The sequence below is a fragment of the Aythya fuligula genome, chromosome 2, assembly GCF_009819795.1.
Source record: "Aythya fuligula isolate bAytFul2 chromosome 2, bAytFul2.pri, whole genome shotgun sequence".
Taxonomy (NCBI): Eukaryota; Metazoa; Chordata; class Aves; order Anseriformes; family Anatidae; genus Aythya; species Aythya fuligula.
The window spans coordinates 124,413,154-124,434,354 of NC_045560.1; the positions used below are offsets into that span (position 1 = coordinate 124,413,154).

General features: G+C 35.2%; 1 protein-coding gene across 2 annotated transcripts in view; it reads left to right on the top strand.

Annotated features, from left to right (window-relative positions):
• The window catches only part of PREX2 (phosphatidylinositol-3,4,5-trisphosphate dependent Rac exchange factor 2), a 178,100-nt gene that overhangs the window by 147,652 nt on the left and 9,247 nt on the right, over nt 1–21,201 (top strand). For both annotated transcript variants that reach the window (XM_032181378.1, XM_032181377.1), the window contains exons 36-38: nt 5,436–5,502; nt 7,517–7,707; nt 19,875–19,977. In XM_032181378.1, coding sequence (XP_032037269.1) covers nt 5,436–5,502; nt 7,517–7,707; nt 19,875–19,977 — 361 coding nt within the window. The remainder of the gene's footprint in view (nt 1–5,435; nt 5,503–7,516; nt 7,708–19,874; nt 19,978–21,201) is intronic.

The window sequence follows — 21,201 nt, forward strand, 5'->3', positions numbered from 1 at the left end:
GCGAAGCAAGACCAGAGTGAATAGAAAGATGCTGGACAAAGTAAATTAAATTGTCTTGCTGTTTTAAAAGATACACTCAGCTGGCTTGAATTTAGATATGTGTTTTTTTTCTCTTCCAGATATATACTCTTTGTGTGAGTGTAAATTCATTGTATCTTCAGACTTTTTACAAAGTATGATCAGTATTTATTATATGTAATGTTCTGAAATTGAAAATTATGCATCTTGACAGATTACAGTAAAAAAACACAATGACCACATACACTGAGTCTTTGCTCACTGAGGTGGACATCTTGTTCATTCTGTTTTCTTTATCCTCTGCAAATGTAGAGAAAGTGTACCTGCAGTGGTCAGAGGTGAAGCTTTTTCTTTCACTTCTGGTTACTAATATGAATCCAAGCCTACAGCTGTAATAGAAATGCTGACCATCCTATGACTATGTGTCCTGTTATCATTTTAACAGTATATTCCATGTCTGGAATATCGTGAGCCAATAAGGGGAAATACTCTGTGATAGGCAAATGTGGAAACAATTAGTAAGTACTAATGTGTTCAGTGTGGAATTGGCAGTTAGGATAATAATGGGAGAGGCAGAAAGGCAGCTGTAAGTGGTTTGTGGCCCAAGAAATTCCCTTTCACTTAGTAAAACAGGATGGTTTCAAGTGATCTGGGAAGTAGGTAGATGGCAGGAGGCTTGGCATACTGGGTTACCCAGGAAGGGCTTACACATCAAATATATGAGTTACCCAAGGTAATTTCAGAGCCATACGGTGTTAAAATTTTCTGTTCTGTGTTTCAGGTTGCGTAGTAGTAGTTGTGAATGGTGAGAATACTGCTACGTATGCTGTTTCAGAATTTAAAATTGTGAAACTGTTGCGAAGATTTTTTCTAATAATTAAACCTTTCTCAAAACCTCTAATAATACTGTACATATGGTTGTATCATTAAGATGTTAGGGTTAGAATCCCCTTTATAAGATCCCGTGATCTTATTTTATGATGAGACCAAAGCCCCATTAAATTGCCCTTTTTGCTGATGTACGTATTTTTCCAGGCATATGTAATGCAGAAGGTGGGAAGTCCTTTGTGTTATGCTGTCTGATAATTCATATGTGCATACTTCTGTGGAGTAACGCAGTATGCTGAGACTTTAATTGGTAGATTTATCTAAACGTATTATCTCTGTATGAAAACTATTCCTGTCTTATGCACCTAAATAGTGATAGAATATTACAGTTTTCTTTCTTCTGGACTTGTAGCATGAATAGAGATACAGAAATACTGCAAAGTAGTGTAAAAACACTAATAAAATTTAGAGGAATCATGCTGTGTTGAAGTAACTGTCAGTTTAAATGGTCTCCATCATTGCAAGGTATCAACTGTTGCAAGCTGAAAATTTTTAAAATATATTTTCAGATGCATGGTGTCAAGTAAATGACTTAAAATCACCACCTCTTTGTGTGGGTTTAGAGTGTAGATATACTTGGTAATTTATTATTTATTGAGATTTACCGTTTTGAGATTTACAATTGCCATTTGTTTGCTCTGGCAGCAGATTGTTTTCTGCAGTGGGTACTTGATACAACAGAAAGTTGAATTTGGAAGCATGTATATATATACACACAAACACACATGTATATATAAAAATAGATATGCTTCTAAATGTTTGAAGACATATATATGCATGCTGTACACCTGGATGCATCTATAGTTAACAATGAGATGACAGAATATAGCTTTTTATTAAAGAAAAAGATAAGTATGTGTGTATTTATGTGCATATACAGAGATACTAAATATATCATAGACATATGTATAGAAATGCAGAAGAAAATTACAGACACTAATTCCAACACTCCCCAGGTCTGCACCTCTGTATTGATGTATTCTTTGCCATGTTGTTGACCATGCTTCTTGAATAACTTGTGACTAAGGGACTGAAAATCAAGTAGCATTCAAATATATTTTGGGGAGTTGGACCCGATGATCTCTGGAGGTCCCTTCCAACCCCTACAATTCTGTGATTCTCTGATATTTCCATTCTACTTTTTGAAGGCATTTTGAATTTCTTCATATGTATGCCACAGTTATGAAGACAATATAAAAGATAGTTTTTTTTTTTTTTTTTTTTTTTGTAAAAGCAGCAAAGCAGCCCAACTTGCCTTTATTTAATGCTATTTAATCCAATTATCTCCCCTCTGCCCCCAATTATTCTTTGCTATTCTTACATTTCAAATAAAGGATGATTGACAGATAGGATAACTAGGTAAAATGCTTGACTAAGAAAAACATCAAAACTTCAGTATCTCCTTTGTATGTTGGTTCCAGGAGAATTTCTGGGGAAAAAAAGAGAGAGAGAATAATCCTTTTGTTGATAGTGTTTTTCTTCTTGAACCCTAAGGTGTTTAGTACCTCAATCCATAGAAAGTTTTCTCTGAGATCTCTGTCCCTTAATTTGACATTTTTACATAGGAAAATTGGGACGTGTCTTTAAAATTTGAACATAGCAATAATCCCCTGTTGTTCTAATGCCTTTTTTTTGTTGTTGTTGTTTGCTTGTTTTTACCTTTTTGTTTGCTTGTTTTTACCTTTTTTACTTTTTTTTTTTAGTAGAAATTTTTTTTTTTTTTTTTTGTAGTAGAAAAAAGGTTTTTATACTACAACTTAGAGAAATTGTAAGGCTTTTAGTAGCAAAACCAGCATCACAATTGCAGACAAAGAACTATGATTTCATTCTTGATCATTTCAAATGGATTAGAAAATATTGTCCAAATTGGGCACCATGCCAATATTGCCATTAACTTTTCCCATAAAATATGATTAAGGACCTTAACAAGCATTTAGTAATTAAGTGAAGTGCTCTGGAAATTTATATGCTGTCCACAGTTTGTCATGTTCTGTAAAATACTGAAGACAGTTTTTATGAAAAGCAATGAAAATAAAGCACTTGAGAAACATCTGGGAGTGCTAACTGATTGTGTGGGGGGAATAGTTTCATTGGTAACAGGATATTTTGATATATAAAATTAATGTTGTGTATAGTTGATTTTTGTTTGTTCTTTAGGTTAATGAATAACTGACTGAATTAATATAGTAATTTCTATAATTGTATATACTATTCTAGTGTTCGTGTTGCTTCATTTTGTACCCTGAGTTGATTATTTTCCATGTACTCTATTAATGTGTGTACTGTTCTGAATTTGGTTTTTGGTTTCATTTAATGCAGCTGAATTTGCTGAAATAATAGCACAAAGAGAATGGGAGTGCTGAACAGACTCTGAATGAAGCACATTTTCCTGTAGCATAGCAGGAAAAAACAGTAGAGGCTTTTAGACTGATAATGTTCAGTGGATGGCAGGATGATGCTTTGGTTTTAGCTTTGTTAACAAAGAAAAAGGTTAGCCTGTTGCTGCTGAGGTAGCTTTTATGTGGTGTGGCCACTCGTAGTGATTTATGAGTAATTTTCTCTGCAAACCTCTTTTCCTCCCAATAGTCTCCAGCTTCCTCTGACAAAGAGTACAGTCTGGATTGTGCACAGGCTTAATGGAATAACAGAACTAGATTAGTTTTCTTTACTGTGCTTTGAAAGGGGATTAATTCATACCTTGAATTTGGGGGAAGATGGTTTTCAAAAGTACAAAACTATGGGCAGCAAAATCTACTAGAATTAAAGGTGAATGGATTTATTTTTTTTAATCAGTACAGTTATTTCAGATTGTTGAATAGTAAAAGGCTATGCAAATTTGCAGTCTGCACCCCTGTTTTGCAGATATGAAACCGTGTGAATAACTTTGCTCGTGGATAAAATCATTTTCATTTTTTATTGCAATTAAAATTTGGTTAACATTCCATGGGGCAGCTGGAGTTCAGTTCCAGCCTGGGTCAAGACTTGGCTGTGACCTTTAGACAGGTCTACTCCTTGTGCACAGGCACTAGAGCCAGATCATACCTTGAGACTTCCACCAGAAAATCTAGAAAGGTTCCATATTCAGTGTTTTTGGTTCTGTGTGTGCGTATTTGTGTTTTGTTTTTAACCTTGTCCAGAATTGCTGCAGGGGTAGGTGTTGCATGATTCTCCCTGGAGGCTTCATCTAGTCAGGGAATCCCAGTCAATGTTTCTGTTAGCGGTGGCCCCAGCAGTTTTAGGAGTTTTTCAACCAACACAATGAGTCTTGAGGTCTTGTGACTGTGATATGTAAGATATTTCCTCTGCCTATCGAACATTTAATGTTAATTCATCAATAGTGAGCAATTAATTTGCTTGTAAGGCAAACAGCAAAAATAAAAAGCCTCTAAGGTTTCTGAGTTAAAGGAGATGGGAGAAGAGCTCCTTTCTTTCCATGCTGTAGCTTTGTTAAAGTTCTTTCTGGTGTTGAAAAAGAGAACTTTTCCTGTTTTAGGAGAGAAGGATGGAAGCATGGAAGTCCTCTGCACAAAATATCAGCCACCTTTGTCTTTTAAAACAGTGCATGTAGCATTTGTCTATTTTATGGAAACTTTTAATGGTACCATTCATTGATAAGTGAAAGGTTATAGAAGAAACTGGGGGAATATGGGCTGAAGAGCTTTACTACAAAGTATATAAATCTGATACAGCAAGAATGCCTTGTTTGTCACATTTGTGTTCTGTAGGTAAATGACATTTTTCTTTAGCTTCTTCTTTCATGCACCAATGCCTTTGCAAAGAAGTATGCAGAAATTGTATAGGAAGGCAGTTTGTTTTATTTATTTATTTTATTTTTTTTTTTTAAATTTACACATGCATGCCTGAGTGCACACATTGCAAATACCATTTTGCTTGTATGATGTATATTTACCACTTATAGGGCTTTTTGTTGTTGTTGTTTGTTTGTTTGTTTGTTTTTATATTGTGAGCTTGAATGTGTATTCCTCAACATCAGTTCTATGTTTCATATTTGGGATTCTGTTCTGATATTATTGCAGATATATACAACTAATATTAAAAAGCCAAACCAAACCAACTAAACAAAAACAAACAAACAAACAAAACATTGCAGTGCATGAATTTCAGGTGCAGTTTACATGCTAAGTTACCCAAAGTCACTGTTGAAATATAGACAGTTGCCACAAACCTTTCATTGATGAAAATGAATGTTTTGGTGAAAATCACTTTCAGAACTAGTTTTTGTACTAACTAGGGATTAAAGTTTTGCACTGTACTGTCAAAGGGCAGAGGTAATGTTTGTCTCCAGGACAAGAAAAATGGTCCTCATTACTTTAAAGAAAGGGTGTTAGTGCCTATTTACCCTTGTACTAATTCTTGATCCTCTCTTAACATGGAAATAGAACAAAACAAAACAAACAAACTAAAACCAACACATTTTTGGATGATGTCTAAGAATAGTCACCTGCATACATTTTGTTTCAGAATTAAAACAATTAACAGCCTTTGCATTGTTTTGTTTGTTTTCCCAGAGCATTCTACCTGGACAAGTCAAACCTGCCTGCAAATTCAACATCTAAAGCAGCTTACATAGATAAGGTAAATAAAAATGTTAAGTGCATAATTAAACTCTGTATGTTACACACTGCTATTATAATCCTTTCTTGAGGTGTTCTTTATTCCATTCAAAAAATGGAATTCAAAGCTATAGGGACTTTGGATATAAGGAAAGGAGGAAATCTTTTCAATCTTTCTGTTGCACCTTGCTTTTAGGGTTGCCATGTGGTTCTTTATCCGCAGGTGAGGCTGAAGGGCATCAACATGTCTCAGAAAGAGAACCATAGCTTTTCTTTTTCGCCACGTTGTCAGAGCAATGCAATCACACCAGGAGCATGCAAGGGGTGAGGGGGGAGCAGATGCAGGCAGAATTTTTTTGTTCCAAAAATTGGAATTGCTGTTAAAAATTAAATACTCCTTCAGCCTGCTCAGGCTTCCTTCTGAACCTCCTAATTTCAGCTTTCTCCAAATACCTTCATCGGTCTTTAAATCTCTGTGACTGAGAGATCCCAGGGGCTATGAAAATTCATTTAATGATCTCTCCTACTGTTGGATAGTTAATACCCCTACTGTAGACCAATAAGGAAAAATACAGAAATTCCTAAGGTCTTGTCTGTACTGACTTACAAGAAAAAGTGATTGAGTTACTGTGGCTTGAGAAATATAGTAATCATCAGCTGAGCTTTATGACAGACTAAAATTTTATGACCGTATCATCTAGCACAATCATTAATGGACAGATAGCTCCTGTTTCTTGGCTCTGTGCTGGACCGCTTGGAAGGGGAGGAGGATGAGCCTGTTCCTCTCCTTCCATGGTGAGTCAGGAAATTTAATTTTCTAAACAGTCACAGATGCAACAGGATAAATTAGCTACATGTAGAGTGCTTGTTACCCTCAAACCTGTTCCCTGACTATTTTAGTAAAAAGACCAAGGGCAAGTTAAAATCATCTCGTAATCCAGAGGTAACCAAGGGATGTTAATTTAACATAGTGCATTTATTTTGCAGTTGGAGCAAGCTAAGAGTTAGTGCATGGTCTTAGCTTGTGGGCGTGACTTCTGTTATGTTCTTCATAGCTCTGCATTTGTAAATGGCACCAAGTAAAATCAATTTAAATGGATGCAAGTTAAATCAATAGGAGGTAAACCAGGTTAAATTTATTTGTGCCCAGATTTAAATATGCTGGTTGTTATAATTGATTTACTTGACCTGTATGCTTTTTTTTGAGTGAAGTTACCTCCATAAATGGGCAAGTGAGGCTAATGTTTCCTTACTTAGTTAAAGATGTCTCTAGGGAATGAATCTCTTTTTCAAAAGACTTAACCTTTGGTTAAGAGTTTAGCTGGAATCTCAAAGTGCTTCTGGAATAAAGATAAAGGGAATTTAGAACTATGGTCTTTGCAAAACTATGTTGTGAACCTCTCCTTTACACAAAGTACCATGAGATGTTACTTTTCAATGCCAGATTTCTCTTGAAGGCTCTTCTTCTGAGAGCAGCCTTCTACCTGAAGCTGCCTTTTCTAGGTGGATTATTTATTTTCCATGCAGTAATGTTGAGTTTTGTAGTATGTTTTGCGATTCCTGTTCATTTTTCTTTTTCCATGTTGTTAGTCAGGGTTAGGAACCAGCCATTTGCATAAGTAAAGGATAATGTGTCTTAATTATAAGCTGATTGTCTCAGTGAGTCAATTAACCAGGCTTGGCATCCCTCCTGTATATGTGTACGGTTGTAGGTTGTCTCTTTGTGGTTTCCCTTCTTTAGAAATACCATTAATGGAAATGGCACTGATGGAACTGTTCAGTTTAATGAAGTGAAAAACAGCTCTGTAGGCAGGACTGGGAATGAAAGTCAGTGACCGTAAGAATTTAAAAGTTTGAAAAAGTTGTCCTCAGTCATAACAGAAGACTGTGTGATCTGTATGCATGTTAAAGAATCTGGCTTTTAACTGTCCTAGACAGCCCTGCTGTTCCAACCTGTAGTTGTGAAGACCTACTCCAGGAGAGCATTTCACATGTTCTCAGTAGCAAATATTTAAATTTCTCTTTCCCTTTTGCAGCTGATGAGGCCTCTCAATTGCTTGGATGAACTTTACCGACTCATAGGGTCCTTTATCCGTTCCAAGCGCACCGCTGCCTGTGCATACACTGCTTGCAGTGCTTCTGGAGTTGGATTGCTATCAGTTTCTTCTGAACTCTGTAACAGGCTTGGAGCTTGTCACGTCATTATGTGCAACAGTGGAGTTCACCGGTATGGCAATTTATTTTCCTCTCTTTGTTTTAGTCAGTCATTCAGACATTGCAGTTTGGAGAAAGTTCTTGTACTGTCTTTCCATATATGTGACTAAGTATCTAATACACTTAAAAAATCTATGGTGAAATAGTAGAACTATTTTTGCAGTGATAGGCAGAAATGAGTAGTATGATTCTGTTTTGTGCAGTTGTGATGGATTGTTCCTTATTTGAGTCAGTAAAATGCAGGCGTCTTAATTGCTAAGGCAGAAAAAGGAATGTTTCCTAGGTGAATAACACACTGTGTTAAATTCTTGATACAGACAAGAAATGCTGAAATTTGCATTTGCTTTGTATGCTGGGTAGAGCTTATTTCAAGGAAAAGATAAATGAGACATAAGAGGTATACATTTCTGCAGGTGTACCATATGATAACGAGAAGTTCTGTCTGTAGAACAGCTGGTGTGATTAACACAATACCAGAAAATGAACTGGACTGTGATCAACTGAGCTTTGTTGTCATCAACTCTGAGATTTTAATAGACACACACACGCGTGTGTCTATTATAGATATACACACACATTTATATATATAGACACACATGTGTGTCTATATATATAAAGAAGTCAGTAACATCATTATTGAGCTCACTAGTATTTAATGATATTTATCAAAGGCAACATTATTTATATTCCATTATTTATATTTATATTGGACAGAATACAATTCTATCTACGTAACACCAAAAAAAAACAAAGACTGAATTGGAGAGGGGGAAAACAACATCAAAAACAAGCTATTACCGAAAATCTGATGTTAAATAACGACTCTATAAAATTTCCAAACTGTGCATTGCAGCTAGCAATATGTTAAAAATACCCTCCTTGGGAGTTGCTCTCCATCATCCTTCTGAGTCCCTATCAGCTAGGGATGTTCTGTCATGATATGACCTATCCGAATCCTTATTTTAGCAGACTTGATTTAATACTTTGTATTAAAATGAGTGTTGCTTTCACCTAATTTTAACTAATGTCTTTTCTTTAAAAGAGGCTTAGGGAAAAAAAATGCAGTATAACCACAATGCTATTGGGCACGAGAACCAGGAAAAGCTCTGTATACAGTCAACACAATTAAATTATATAAAAACAGTGCTTGCCATTTCTCTTAGCAGAGATTTTAATAGTGTTATATTGCAACAGACTATTCTCTTTATCATTGATACAAGAGAATGTAGCATGCTGTTTACTGTACTTGGCTTTAGGCAATTGCTAAATAAGTCTACTATTTAACACTAGACAATAGGTGGGAATACTGTCTGGGAATACTAGCCAATGAAGATGGGAATACTTTATGGCATAGATTGGCGTGAAGTTGTCATTTCAGAAGACTATAAAGATAGCTTTTCTCTGTCTCTGTATCTCTGTTTATACAGCTTCACAAGAAGTTTTTCTGATACAGAGTCCCTCTACATGTGTCAGACCTTCAGATTTCTAAATTCATTTTTGCTTATAAACATTGCTCTGAGAGTGAACAAGATTTGATGAAGGGGGATGGGAAATCAGCCTTTTGTAAGGCATACAAGAGAAAGCTATATTAGCTCTTAAGAATGAAAAAAAAAAGTCATTAATAATTAGACTGACCTCATGTCAGTTAGTTACTATGAGTTACCATTTTTACCATTTCCTCAAAGCCCTGTGCTTTTAAGAACAGATTCCTTATTCTCAAGTATCCTTCCAAAGACTTCCCTTTATATTATAATAAGAGAAATTTCACATGATCAGAAAAGACTATGGGTTTGATTCTGCCATTTTGCATAAAACTGAGGAACCCTACCTCTGAGTTTTCTTTTGATTTCATGGATCCTGAACCTGCCAATATAGTCGTGGCAAAAATTCTTACTATTTAAGAATAAAGTCAGAGCAATTTTAATAGTCCCAATAAAGTATTAATCTGCAGTGCATGGATCACAATCATTCAGAATTATTTAGTAGCTGAATAACTGGTGGCATGCTTGATTGAAAAAATGAGCAATTCTTAGATGAGAAGGAATTATTCATGAGATTTCTGCTCAAAACCAGGGCTAATTCAAAGGTTAAAACTTTTAGATGTCTAGTTAAGTGTATTTAAAAAACACAAAATATTAGAAAGCCAACACACACTGGATTTCAAGACACTATTACAAGCAATGGGAATGGAGTTTAAATATTTTACATGTGGCTTTCCATGTCAATGTTAAAGGGCTCAAGATCACCATTTACGTAAAGTAAATGTGGAAAACACTTTTCTGTAAAGCATGACTAGTTTTGCTTTACAGAAGAGTCTGTTTGAGCTTTTGTACAAGATACCATTACTTCATTTGTGCAATAATATTACCTTTGTGGCTACCATCTGTTCAGAGGAAAAAACCATCAACTCTTGACATTATCACAGACATTTTAAGATAGGCCTTCCAGGAGAGAGGAATGTATTCCTTAAGATTTTATAGGTACTCAAAGAGTTTTTGCTTTGAATTTTTGAAAGTTCTGGAGAAAACTCATATATTTAGAGATTGGAAGGGACTCTTGTGCTTTTATTTAAAGTGACAGATTTTGAAGAAGCTATTTTTTCTTTTCAAGAAATAACAATTTCCTGAAATTACTGTTGTACTTACAAACAGGATGAATGGAAAAGTCTTTCCTTAGCATTTCAAATTGTATTCAACATTGTTGTTTTGTCTTTTTGGCCTCCCTAGGCCATATCTCTGCAGTCCAGTTCTAAATATCCTCTGCTTTTTGGCACTCTGAAATTGCCTTTGCCCAGATAGAAAGCTTGTTTTGTCTCCAACTTGCATGCATGCTTGTGAATTTTGTTCCTGAAATTTCTGCTACTAAATTGTGCTGTGTTTTTCTGAACCTACTCCCCTTGCTGCTGCTTTGTAGAGTGAAACTGTCTTGCAGCATCATGAAGTCCTGTGAGGAGGACAAAAAGAAGAATAAAAAGCTGGATGCGATCCAGTCCCATAGACACAGAAGATTTTGCCTGTTGCCTGCAGTCTCTGAGGCTTAATTCTGCTTTTTTAACGGAATATTATTTAATCAGAGCAGATAATCATACAAAGTAAAGTTCTTTAAATTGTAAGTTAACTTTTTAGAGTTGATGTTACTGTTTTTAGTAAGAGAGGATATATTTTCCTGGTTGTATTCAGCAATACATCTGGCCTTCTGTGTCTTAGAAACTAAATGCTATGAAGTTCTGGAATGCAACCAATTGCAGAAATCCATGTTCTGTAGGTCCAATGAGCTCACAACTGAAGTTTTTAGCACTATGCTACAGGTATTTAATGAACTGAAAACTGTTATTATCTACTGATACTGCTAGGCAAGCAGATGTTGGAAAGATGTGAATAGTGCTTTCAGGTTAACTTTTAAAGTATGTTCTTCATGTATCAGTCTTCTTGACAGCTTAAAAGTGAATAATAATGAACTCATTGCAAGGTTGCTTCCAAAAGAAAATAAAAATAAAAAATCCAACACAGCCTAATTTCTGTAGTTGGTTGCTAATGAAGGGGAATCTCTGAGTGTGGAGGAGTTCAGGGCTCTCTGCTGGTCAGCATCTTTTGCTCTTGGAGAGTGGGAACTGAGCAAACCATTCATCTGTCAGTTTACATTATTTAATATACTTTAAACCTGAACTCCCTCACTCAATTTATCTGTCAGCTACTGAACTGATTGGAGAGCCTTTTCAGTGTTTTCTTAACTTAGGTGTCATGGATTGACAATGGGGGTTGATGTCACCTTTCCTCTCCTAACTGGAAGCAAATCCCAGAAAGCTTGAAGGGAAGTGCTGGCTAGCTGTCCCAATGCAGAAGAGGCCAAGCACTATGAAACAGCAGCTTTGTCTGCTTTGACAGTGATTGCTGATCTCTGGATCAGCAGTTTCTTGGTTTCTAACTTCTCTGTGATCCATATTAAATTGCTTTTCACACTGCACTAGGCTAAAACATCTTGACAGAGTTCACACGTTCATCCCTGTATCCAAGATAACACTGGAGATTTTGAATTGCCAGTGATTGCTTTGCTTTGATTTTTACTATGTCAATATGTTTACCAATTTATATGAGAGTCTGAAATCCTATATCTATTTCAGACAGCATTTCTTTTCAAATATATTTCAATCACCAGATAAACAAGGATGAGAAAAAAATAAGTCTCTTTAACCTTCTCTGTCCAAAGTGATGTAAGTACTACAAACTCCTTTTGGATTGTCATAAGTGAACATGCCTTGTTACTCAACATTAGGAGGAGAACTCTAAAGTAGTCTAAGAAATCAATAGTTTTTATTTCTGTTTTTCCTTTTTTTTTTTTTTTGTCATCCATAGTTATATTTCTGCCTGCCAGTCAACTGCCGCCCCATAAACAGTGCTCCGCTGTCTTGTATTCATTCTGTTTGAAGTTGTAATCACTCTGTACAAATGTAGGTGATGAAAGGCACTTTTAAATTTTATTGAATCATGATGTTAGCTCCTGCTTGAAGGAGAAGAGCAGACTATAAAGCACAGACATGCCCTAGCCTCTTTCCATGCCAAAATGAAATTAGGTGCAGCAGCTGCAGAAGCCTATTCAGGGACCATAGGCCTTACAGGCTCAAAGGAATCATTTAAAGCATCCAAATGAAACAAATCCCATGCTTGTTTAAAATTTTGCATTTCCTGAAGGATTGAGAGAAGTCTTTTATAATCTTGATGAACCACCAGAAAAATCACTGTCTTATTTTCTCTGAATTTTAATTTCCCCTCCAGAAAGTCTCTTAACGTTGCCATCCTTCAAGCTGTGGGGTTCTGGCTGGCAGGCACTCAGCTGAATGATGAGGCAGGTTTTGCCAAGCGTTGATTATGCTGTCTCTTGCAGCTGACACAGATCCCAAAACCCAGCTAAACTGGCTCCATCTTCCACACAGTGAAGCAGAGTAACACCATAAGCTGTCCATTGTGGCCAGCTGCCTTTTTTTGAATCAGATAAAACATGGTGAAAAATAGGAACCCTGGACGCTGACTTCATATTGTAGACATTCTATGATAAGAATTCTTTCTTTTAGATTATTTCAGATTTTTATTTAGTTAGTTAGTTAGTTTTAGTAGGAATTTAGTTCTGAGCTAAATGACTCTGTGCCAGAAAAAACAAATCTACTTGAAGTTTTGCAGATATAACTCCTGAGCTCCACAGTAAGAAGGTTTTCGGGGACCAATAGGATACTTTTAGGTGTCTGTCAGCGTGAGCTGATGAACTAATTCTTGCTTCTCTCCATCTTTTGCTTTTAGTCCTGCTAACTTTCCATTTAGCAAAGATTTTTTTTTTTTTTTAACTGCAGTTTTATTATGCCTGTCTGCAATTAGTGTATGTTTGTGATACTTTGCCTACTTAAACATAAACAAAATTTATGTTTTCCTAAAATTGTTTACGATAGTAGAGTATTTCATCATGCTGGTTAATATTTGCAAACAGTTCATGTGATCAATATGCAGAAATTTGTCTTAAGATAATATAAACAAGACATTTAGCACAAATAAATTGTTTCTACAGTGATAATCATTTTATTTTGATCCATATATGCCTTTCATAGGCAACCTTATATGTTTTTGCTTTGTTCATCTCTAATATGTATGTGAAGGACTATAGTTATGGGTTCACTTACATATTTTAAATTCTGTTTAAAATGCAATCTGAAAATGCAGAGAAATGCAATGAGACAGATAGATGGATCTAACTTGTTACTAATATGGATTTCAATGTGTTCTTTTTTCTTTTTGGATTCCTTGTAATGTTATAGACCAGGATAGACATTTAACAATAGAGCTGATACACAACATGATCACTTTGCTATGTAGAAACATCCTCTTGCTCTCTTGCTCTTCAGTTCCTGCAGTATTGCCTTACCTGCAATCCAGGTCTTTGGGAGAATCTCATTCTTCCATACAAAAAAAATATTACAGCAAAAGTTGAACAAATTGTCTAGAACAATCTAGCATTAAAAACTTAATCAAAACAATCCAAATATTTATTATTATTATTATTATTATTATTATTATTATTATTATTACTACTATTACTATTATTACTATTATTTTATTATTTTAATTCTGAGGTGGAAGAGTTAACTGAATAACCCAAAATCTTACAAGACAAGAAATAAATTCAAATTTTCCAGCAAATTGGTTTACTTGCCTACTTAGGAAGAAACCTTTAAAGTGAAAGATGTTCTGTACTGAACAAGAGAAATGTCTGAAGTTTGGTTTTCATTTATTTTTAGATTATTATTTTTTTTTTTTTTGAATTATCGCTAAGAATAAGCAACCAAAAGGCATGGGATACTTTGAATCTTCTGGAAATGCTGTTCTTTCATTAAACAAAAACATAATTAATGGTATAATTGACCTCTTGCAACATTTCCAGTTGATTAAAGGTAGCAAGACCTTAGATGAAGAGTGTTTCTGAAAAGATGTTCTGTGTAGCTTTTAAAATCTGACAGACGTGTGGTGAAAAGGAGTGCTTTTTTTTTTCATTATTGTTCAGAAAGCTCTCTATCTTAAAGGTAGAACTGTCTCATGTTACTCCTGGAAATGTACTGGAAGATAGTGATCTCCCAAATAAACTACAGAAAAAGTCATCATTACTTACTGCATGTTTCATGCTTCAGGATTAAGACTAATGTTGAATTTAGTAAACTTGATTAAAACTATATTTGTAAACTACAAAAGAAGCCATTAACCATGATTAGGTCTAAAACATGGCTGATGTATACTTACCTCCCAGGACTGATTCCTTGGCTTGATTAAGCCTGTGTGATCTACTTCAGCAAGTCAGGACTTTGTTGATAAATTGTGTTTGAAAATACCTGTTAGAGCTGGTTTTGATTATCTTCTTGTGGTATGGTTGATGTATGCCCAACAAAGGAGTTGGGATATATTTATTTTGAGGTTTGCACAACTGCTTAATCACAGTGGTGCCTCTCGTGAAGGAACCTTGTACATGCTGATGCTTAATAGCTAAGAGGCAGACATTCCTTTAATTATGAACTATTCATTTCTTTTTGGCATAGTAGTATTTTCCGCAGAGTCACTTTTTGAAGCATTGTTTATTATTACTGAGCCATCATAATGGAACAAATATATTTCACATACAGGGTAATGTCTTGCTATATGTTGGCAGAATACGAGAAGTTTTGAACAAACCTTCATTGGATGCTCTCAGTCCAAGCCTGATTTTGGAGCAGTGATCTATCCACGCTGGGAACATCTCAGCTTCATTATAAGGTTCATAAAGGGACTGAACATAAGTCCTGAACTCCAGTAAAGTTTTATTGTAATTGTAAATTGCAGTATCATAGTTTATTGTACAGAACTTCATGCACATTTTATCTCTAATGCCTATTGGCTGGCTGAACTTTCCTCTCCCTGTGAGAAAAATAAATTTCTGTTCACCAGAGTTTCAGTGTATGGGCATAGAAAACTGAAACTTCAAATTTTGCCTGTATGGAGTCATAGTCCCACAATAACACCAGCTTAGAAATCTGAGTCTAAGATAATAAATAAAGAGTCTTCAGCTAGACATATCTACAGATTTTATGCTTATTACCGATAATCCTGAGCATTTCCCTTCCTTTTTAGTTTATCATGGTCTATTTCCTTCTTTGGGTTCCTCATCAAAATTAGTATACATTACCCAGCCATCATTAGTAATTATAGAGAATTATCCCTAAAATAATAGCTGCTGTATAAGCATTAATTTAAATGACAACGGAAACAAGTCCATACTTAATAGCGTAACTGGCTTAAAAGGTGGGTGTAATTAGCTTATGATGTATAGAAAGAAAATTAATTAAAAGTATAACAATGACATTAAATTACATGTTGAGTAGGAGCTTTAAATTTTAATTAGACTAAGCACACATGCATCCTTTTCCTTTTCTGTTCACATAGCCAGAGAATAATTCATTTTGACATCTCTGCAGTAACTGATGTGGTAACTACTAAACCAGTTCATTTTACTTCATCTTTTCTGTTTAGGCATTTTTCTGAGAGATGCTCTGATGCATCTTTGGATGTGGGATGGCTGGAATCCTATTTGAAACCTGAGAATGAACTGAATGATTTAAATTCTTTCAACTCTGGTAACATAGATATACACTTCACTTGGTGGCAGCTCTGTAGGTAGTATAAATGAACTGAGTATTTTTCCTTTCAGGTGACATTAAATAATCTGTCATGAAATAATCCATTTCTCTAAATTTTTCTGTTTTCCTCTTTTACGACTCAGTTTTTCAATGTATGTCTATCCAGTAGATTTGCTTTTGTAAAAATCAAATCCCATGAACAACCAACCAAAAAAAAAAAAAAAAGAAAAAAAAAAAAACACACCACAAATGAATTCTTCTGCTGGGGACTATTGGTGATAGAAAATGGTTTAACATCTTTTATTCAGAATGGTCTGATACAGAAGATACTTGAAAGTTTGTATGCAATCTTCAAATCAATATTACCATGACTGAAGAGAGACAGGAGATAGCAGACAGGGGCTGGGAGCAGCTGCGGCCCCTTCTGTTCCCCCTTGGAAACCAAATGGGTGAAATGAGGAACTCTCAGCCCAGTTGCACTGGAAAAGCCAAATGCCTGTGCTGTGATGCTGCTGTGATCTGTCAAGGCAGGGAATTTCTGATTCTGACTGACATGAATTCTGAGATAATGAATTTGGGTCTTTTGTTTTTTTTTCTGACATAAAAGAAGGGATAATAGGAAAAAAGAGGGAGTGAAAGCAGATTTTGATTTGTTTACAGTGTAAATAGGTATGGATTTGGAATTTATGCTTTCTGTAACAGAATGTTAGGAGAGCATTGGAAGGAGTTAGTTTTTTTTTCTTTTTCTTTTTTCTTTAACTGATATTTTCCTTGTTTGGTTTGGCTGGGCTGAGTGCATGCAAATGACCAGATACTTGTGATGGTCAGAAATGCTTCCAAATTGTTTTGTAAACTTTAATGCCATCTCCTTATTAGCTCTCGAAATGGGGGAGAAGGGTGAATTACTATATATTGCATGTATTTGCTGATAGTCCTTGATACTGAACCTTGCCTAGACTACCAGGACAGTCTTACCATATTAGGAATTCCCAGCTTTCAAACTTTTTCATAAAATTGTACAAGTTGTATTGGTTTAAATTTACATTTGGATAATCTCTGTGTGCTTGGCAGTCTTATTCCTGAGGTACTTCCAGTTATGACTCTTCCATCTTACCATCTGATGTTTTGTGTGTGGATTAGTTTCTTCTACAGCTGGTTTCCAGAACAGTTTGATTTGTGATAATGAATATGTAGTGACTCAAAAACTATACTTTAAAAGCTTGGAGAAAGCACCAGCATGTAAATGTTCATCTACTCATGAGTCAGTTCAGCATAACCCTGTGGAAAGGTTTATGATCTGTTTTATAGGAGGACAATGTTTTATTGATTTACTTTACAACCAAAACAAAGCTATTTCAGTGTTGTTTTTGTTGTATTTAGAAAGTAGTATACTTATGTCATAACTACAGGACAAAAGCCATACACAATCATTTTTATTTAAATTCTGGTTTTAGGGCTGCCATTCCTCAGACCTTTTACATGCTTCAAGAGAAACAAAATCTATCAATCTCTGATGAAATATTATAATGAAATGAAATCATGCCACTGGTCTTATTTTGACATTTTTACTTTTTAAAGTATATTAAAATGTTTTTAAAAGATATAGTGGATGTATCTAACCAGCATTACTGTAGAATTTAACCTTGAATATAAAATCTTTTATTAAAGAGGTGTGCTAATAGTTAACATCATCATTGCTGTCATCTTAAGTGTCTTCACTGCTAATTTCTAATAACACGCTAATATTATTTTTAGAATTATTATTTTTGTGCCTTGAGGTGAGCTCTTCAGCGTTTGGCAATAACTACAGTATAATCATGAAACATAAACAGACTATCAGAGTAGCATATTAAAGAAATCTTCATTACAATAATTTGTCCATGTTTTTCCTCACTTTCGTTATGTCTTTGCACGTTTGGCAATCTTGTTTCTGAATTGTGGTTGGCATTATCAAAATATAGGTAACTCATAATATCCATGATCAGTGGCCATTTCTTCAGGTTTGGGATAGGGAACAGTTTGGCAGTCTTTTCCAATTACAAGATTAGTGTTTGTGTCTAATTCTTCTAGCTGACCTTCATTATAATCCATAGAATTCACAGTGTTCCTTTGTTAGTTTTGATTCATGCATGGAGAACATGATTTTTTTGTTCTTTCAGTCTTTTGGGTTCCAGGAAGATGGGATTTATGGGAAAGTTGGCAATAATTGTTTGGTTGAAAGCTGTACTTTGAGCCCATTAACCTCCATTACACCTACAGAGAGACTTTTGCCTGGCATAGATTACATCTGTCAAATTAGTTTTCAGCTACTTTTGCTTTTTCCAGTTGTAAATAGGACAAAGCTTCCTTTGCAGTCTGTTCTTGAAAGTTAGATGTTTCAGATTTTAGTGCTGTAAGTATTATGGGCATGTACTTTATTTATGCAATACTTAACCTTTCAAAGACAAGATGAAAACATGACATGGAGAATTCCTAGTCTAATGTTTAACTGTTATGCACCTTAATCAAACATATAACAGAAAAGATCAATAGACTTTTGCTCTGAGTTAACTTTGGTGTAAGTGTATACAAGAAACCAGGGAATAAAAAATATTGCATTACCAAAGAAACTCATTTAGTTTATACTTTTTTTTTTTTTTAAACAAAAGACCATTAATAAAGATAAAGATCAAATTAAATATCTTTTGCACTAAACACTGGGAAACTTTTTTTACAGTCCATAAATTTGCTTATTGGTTTTTAAAACATGTCAGGATGGTGGACTTTTTTTTTCAGTAAGAAAATAAGTGCAGACACATTTTTCCTCCTACAGATCTTCTGCTCAGCAAAACGAGTGTTTGATTGAAACATATTGTCTGTTCTGTGTGCATAATATAAGCTATGCAGAATCTTTTAGTCAGGATTTTGCCAAAAGGCTGCTCAAAAGTATGTTTGAACCATGTGTCTTAGTTTTTATTACTTGAACTTGAAGTATGCAGCTTTTGTCAGGTTCTGCTGAGGTGGGATCATTTTCTATGCACCTCATATTTCTGCTCAAAGGGATTTGATTCTTGTTGTTTGGCTGTGAAGAGAAAAATCATCAAGCTGCTTACTGGTACAAAATGCAGCCATTCTCAGCACTTGGATGGTAGCAGCCCTCAGACGTGTTGTGCTTTTCACAAAGTACCTGACTATTCCTACTCAGTGTTGTTGCCTTTATCTTGAAGTCTTCTATAGCTTTGGTTTGATTGTGTGAGAAGCTGCCTATCCTTCCTTGTTCTCACCATGACAATTGAAGGCAGTTGGCATGTCCAAAGTGACTTTCCTTACTCCTTCTTGTCTGCCGCAATGACAGGTTTTCCTACAGCAAAGATCTTTGGCTCTGAAAGTTTCCTGGTTGCTCTGACAAAGCAATTACAGCCTTTTCACTAGGATGTGGTACCCAGGAGAGGTTTTTGTCCTCAAGTGTTTACTTGAAAAAGATGGCAAAGTAGGAGAGGACAATTTATTTGAAGGAATTCATTTCTTTTCTTTTCTGAAAGCGTAAATATCTCTTTATTTAAACTGCACTGTAACAACATGCCATGAGAATACCCAAGCTCAGTTCATGGCAACAGATCAGGACCCTGGCACCAAAGCTGGGGTCTGCAGCAGATGCTGAGAGAACTTCCGTGAGAGTCAACTGGAAAAGGATTTCTGCAATTAAAAAATTTTCTTCTATTTGGGTTGTCACTCTATCATGTGCTTGCCAAGCCATAGTTAGCGTTGTGGGATTTTTTAATTTTATTTTTTTAATAAACAAAAAATGCAAATGCCTTTGGTTGAAACTCAGCAGTAACATTATGCTCAAAATCTTTGCATTTAATAAACTTTTTGTGTCCAGGCTAATACTTGCAAGGTTTAGAGTATTTGGGAGTACTAGGGGGCAGGTCTACTGTCTATTCTTTTTATTTATAACTTTTTTAAAAATAAAATTATTCTTAAATTATATTAGTGTATGGCAATTATTTGTAGTACACTATTACTAGCAGATGGCTGACCTCAGTTTTCTCTTGCAGCTGCACCCTGAGCGTTACCCTGGAGCAGGCAATCATTCTGGCCCGGAGCCATGGGCTCCCACCTCGCTATATCATGCAAGCTACAGATGTCATGCGCAAACAGGTAAGGCACTCTCTGTGGGTAATACTTTGCTGTTTCCTAGCAATCCTTGACCAAACAACTATAACCCCCATCTTATCATTATGTTACTGTCTGTGTGAGTTTTCTTAGCTTGGTATTTTTGCTGTGTTTTGATTTTGTTTTATTCTCTTCTTTGAATTTTGACTCAAAGGTTTTTTGTTTGTTTGTTTTTTCATGATGGAACAGGCTGTTTTTAACCAGATGCTTGCTTTCTGTGCATGTGTAAATGGTTAATAATTTTTACAGGGTTATGATTTTACTGAAGGTTTTTGTATAGTAACTGATATGGTTACTCAGAGTAGTCTGAGAATCTTTATTATAATAATTATCATCCATAAAAATAATGTAAGACCATTAGCTATCGTTAATAAAATTACTTATTCTGAATGAAGGGAAAGGGCAGGATGGGAGTGGAAGATAAATACTGCGGTTCTTAACTTTGCAGGCAAGATTTCCAAGGACATTGTGCTTGTTTCAAATTGTGTATTTCATGTTTGTCATAAGAGAATATTAGGATTTAGAAGCTGTTGTGAATGGATAACCAGCTCAACGTGACCTCTTAGTGCAAAGGCATGACCAAAAAATGCTGGATTTAAAGGAAATATCAACTGCACATGGAGAATACACTCTACCCTATAATGGAACAGCTCCTAGAATATCTTGTTATCAGATAAATGCTTTCAAAAGCATGATTGGAGTGTTGGAAAGAGTTCAGAGGAGGAGCATGAATGGTCCAGAGGTTGTTAGACAAGCCTTATGAAGTGAAGATTAAAGAGCTCAACCTATTCAGTTGATCAAAGAGAGGTTGAGTGGGTGGGGGCTTAATCAGTATGTGTGCATGTGGAACATATATCTCAGCCTGTGGTAACTTTCAACTGTATGACAAAGGCATAGCAAGACAGAGGATGCAGAAGTCAAAGAGAGACAAATTCAACATTGAATTAAAAGGAAAAAAGATAATATAATACTGGAATAATTAATCACAGATAAAACAAGATTAATTATATCTGGCTTTTAATTTGTATCTAGTTTCATTATTTTCATAAGTTCTGATATATATTCTGTGCAGAAATCACAGTTTAGTTATGGAAATGATTAAGCAACTGTATGGTATTTCTAACTCATCATAGAAGAATATGTATTCCTGGCCACACCTTTGGTTTGTTAAAGCAATCATGTAGATATTTCTATATTAGTTGAGATAAA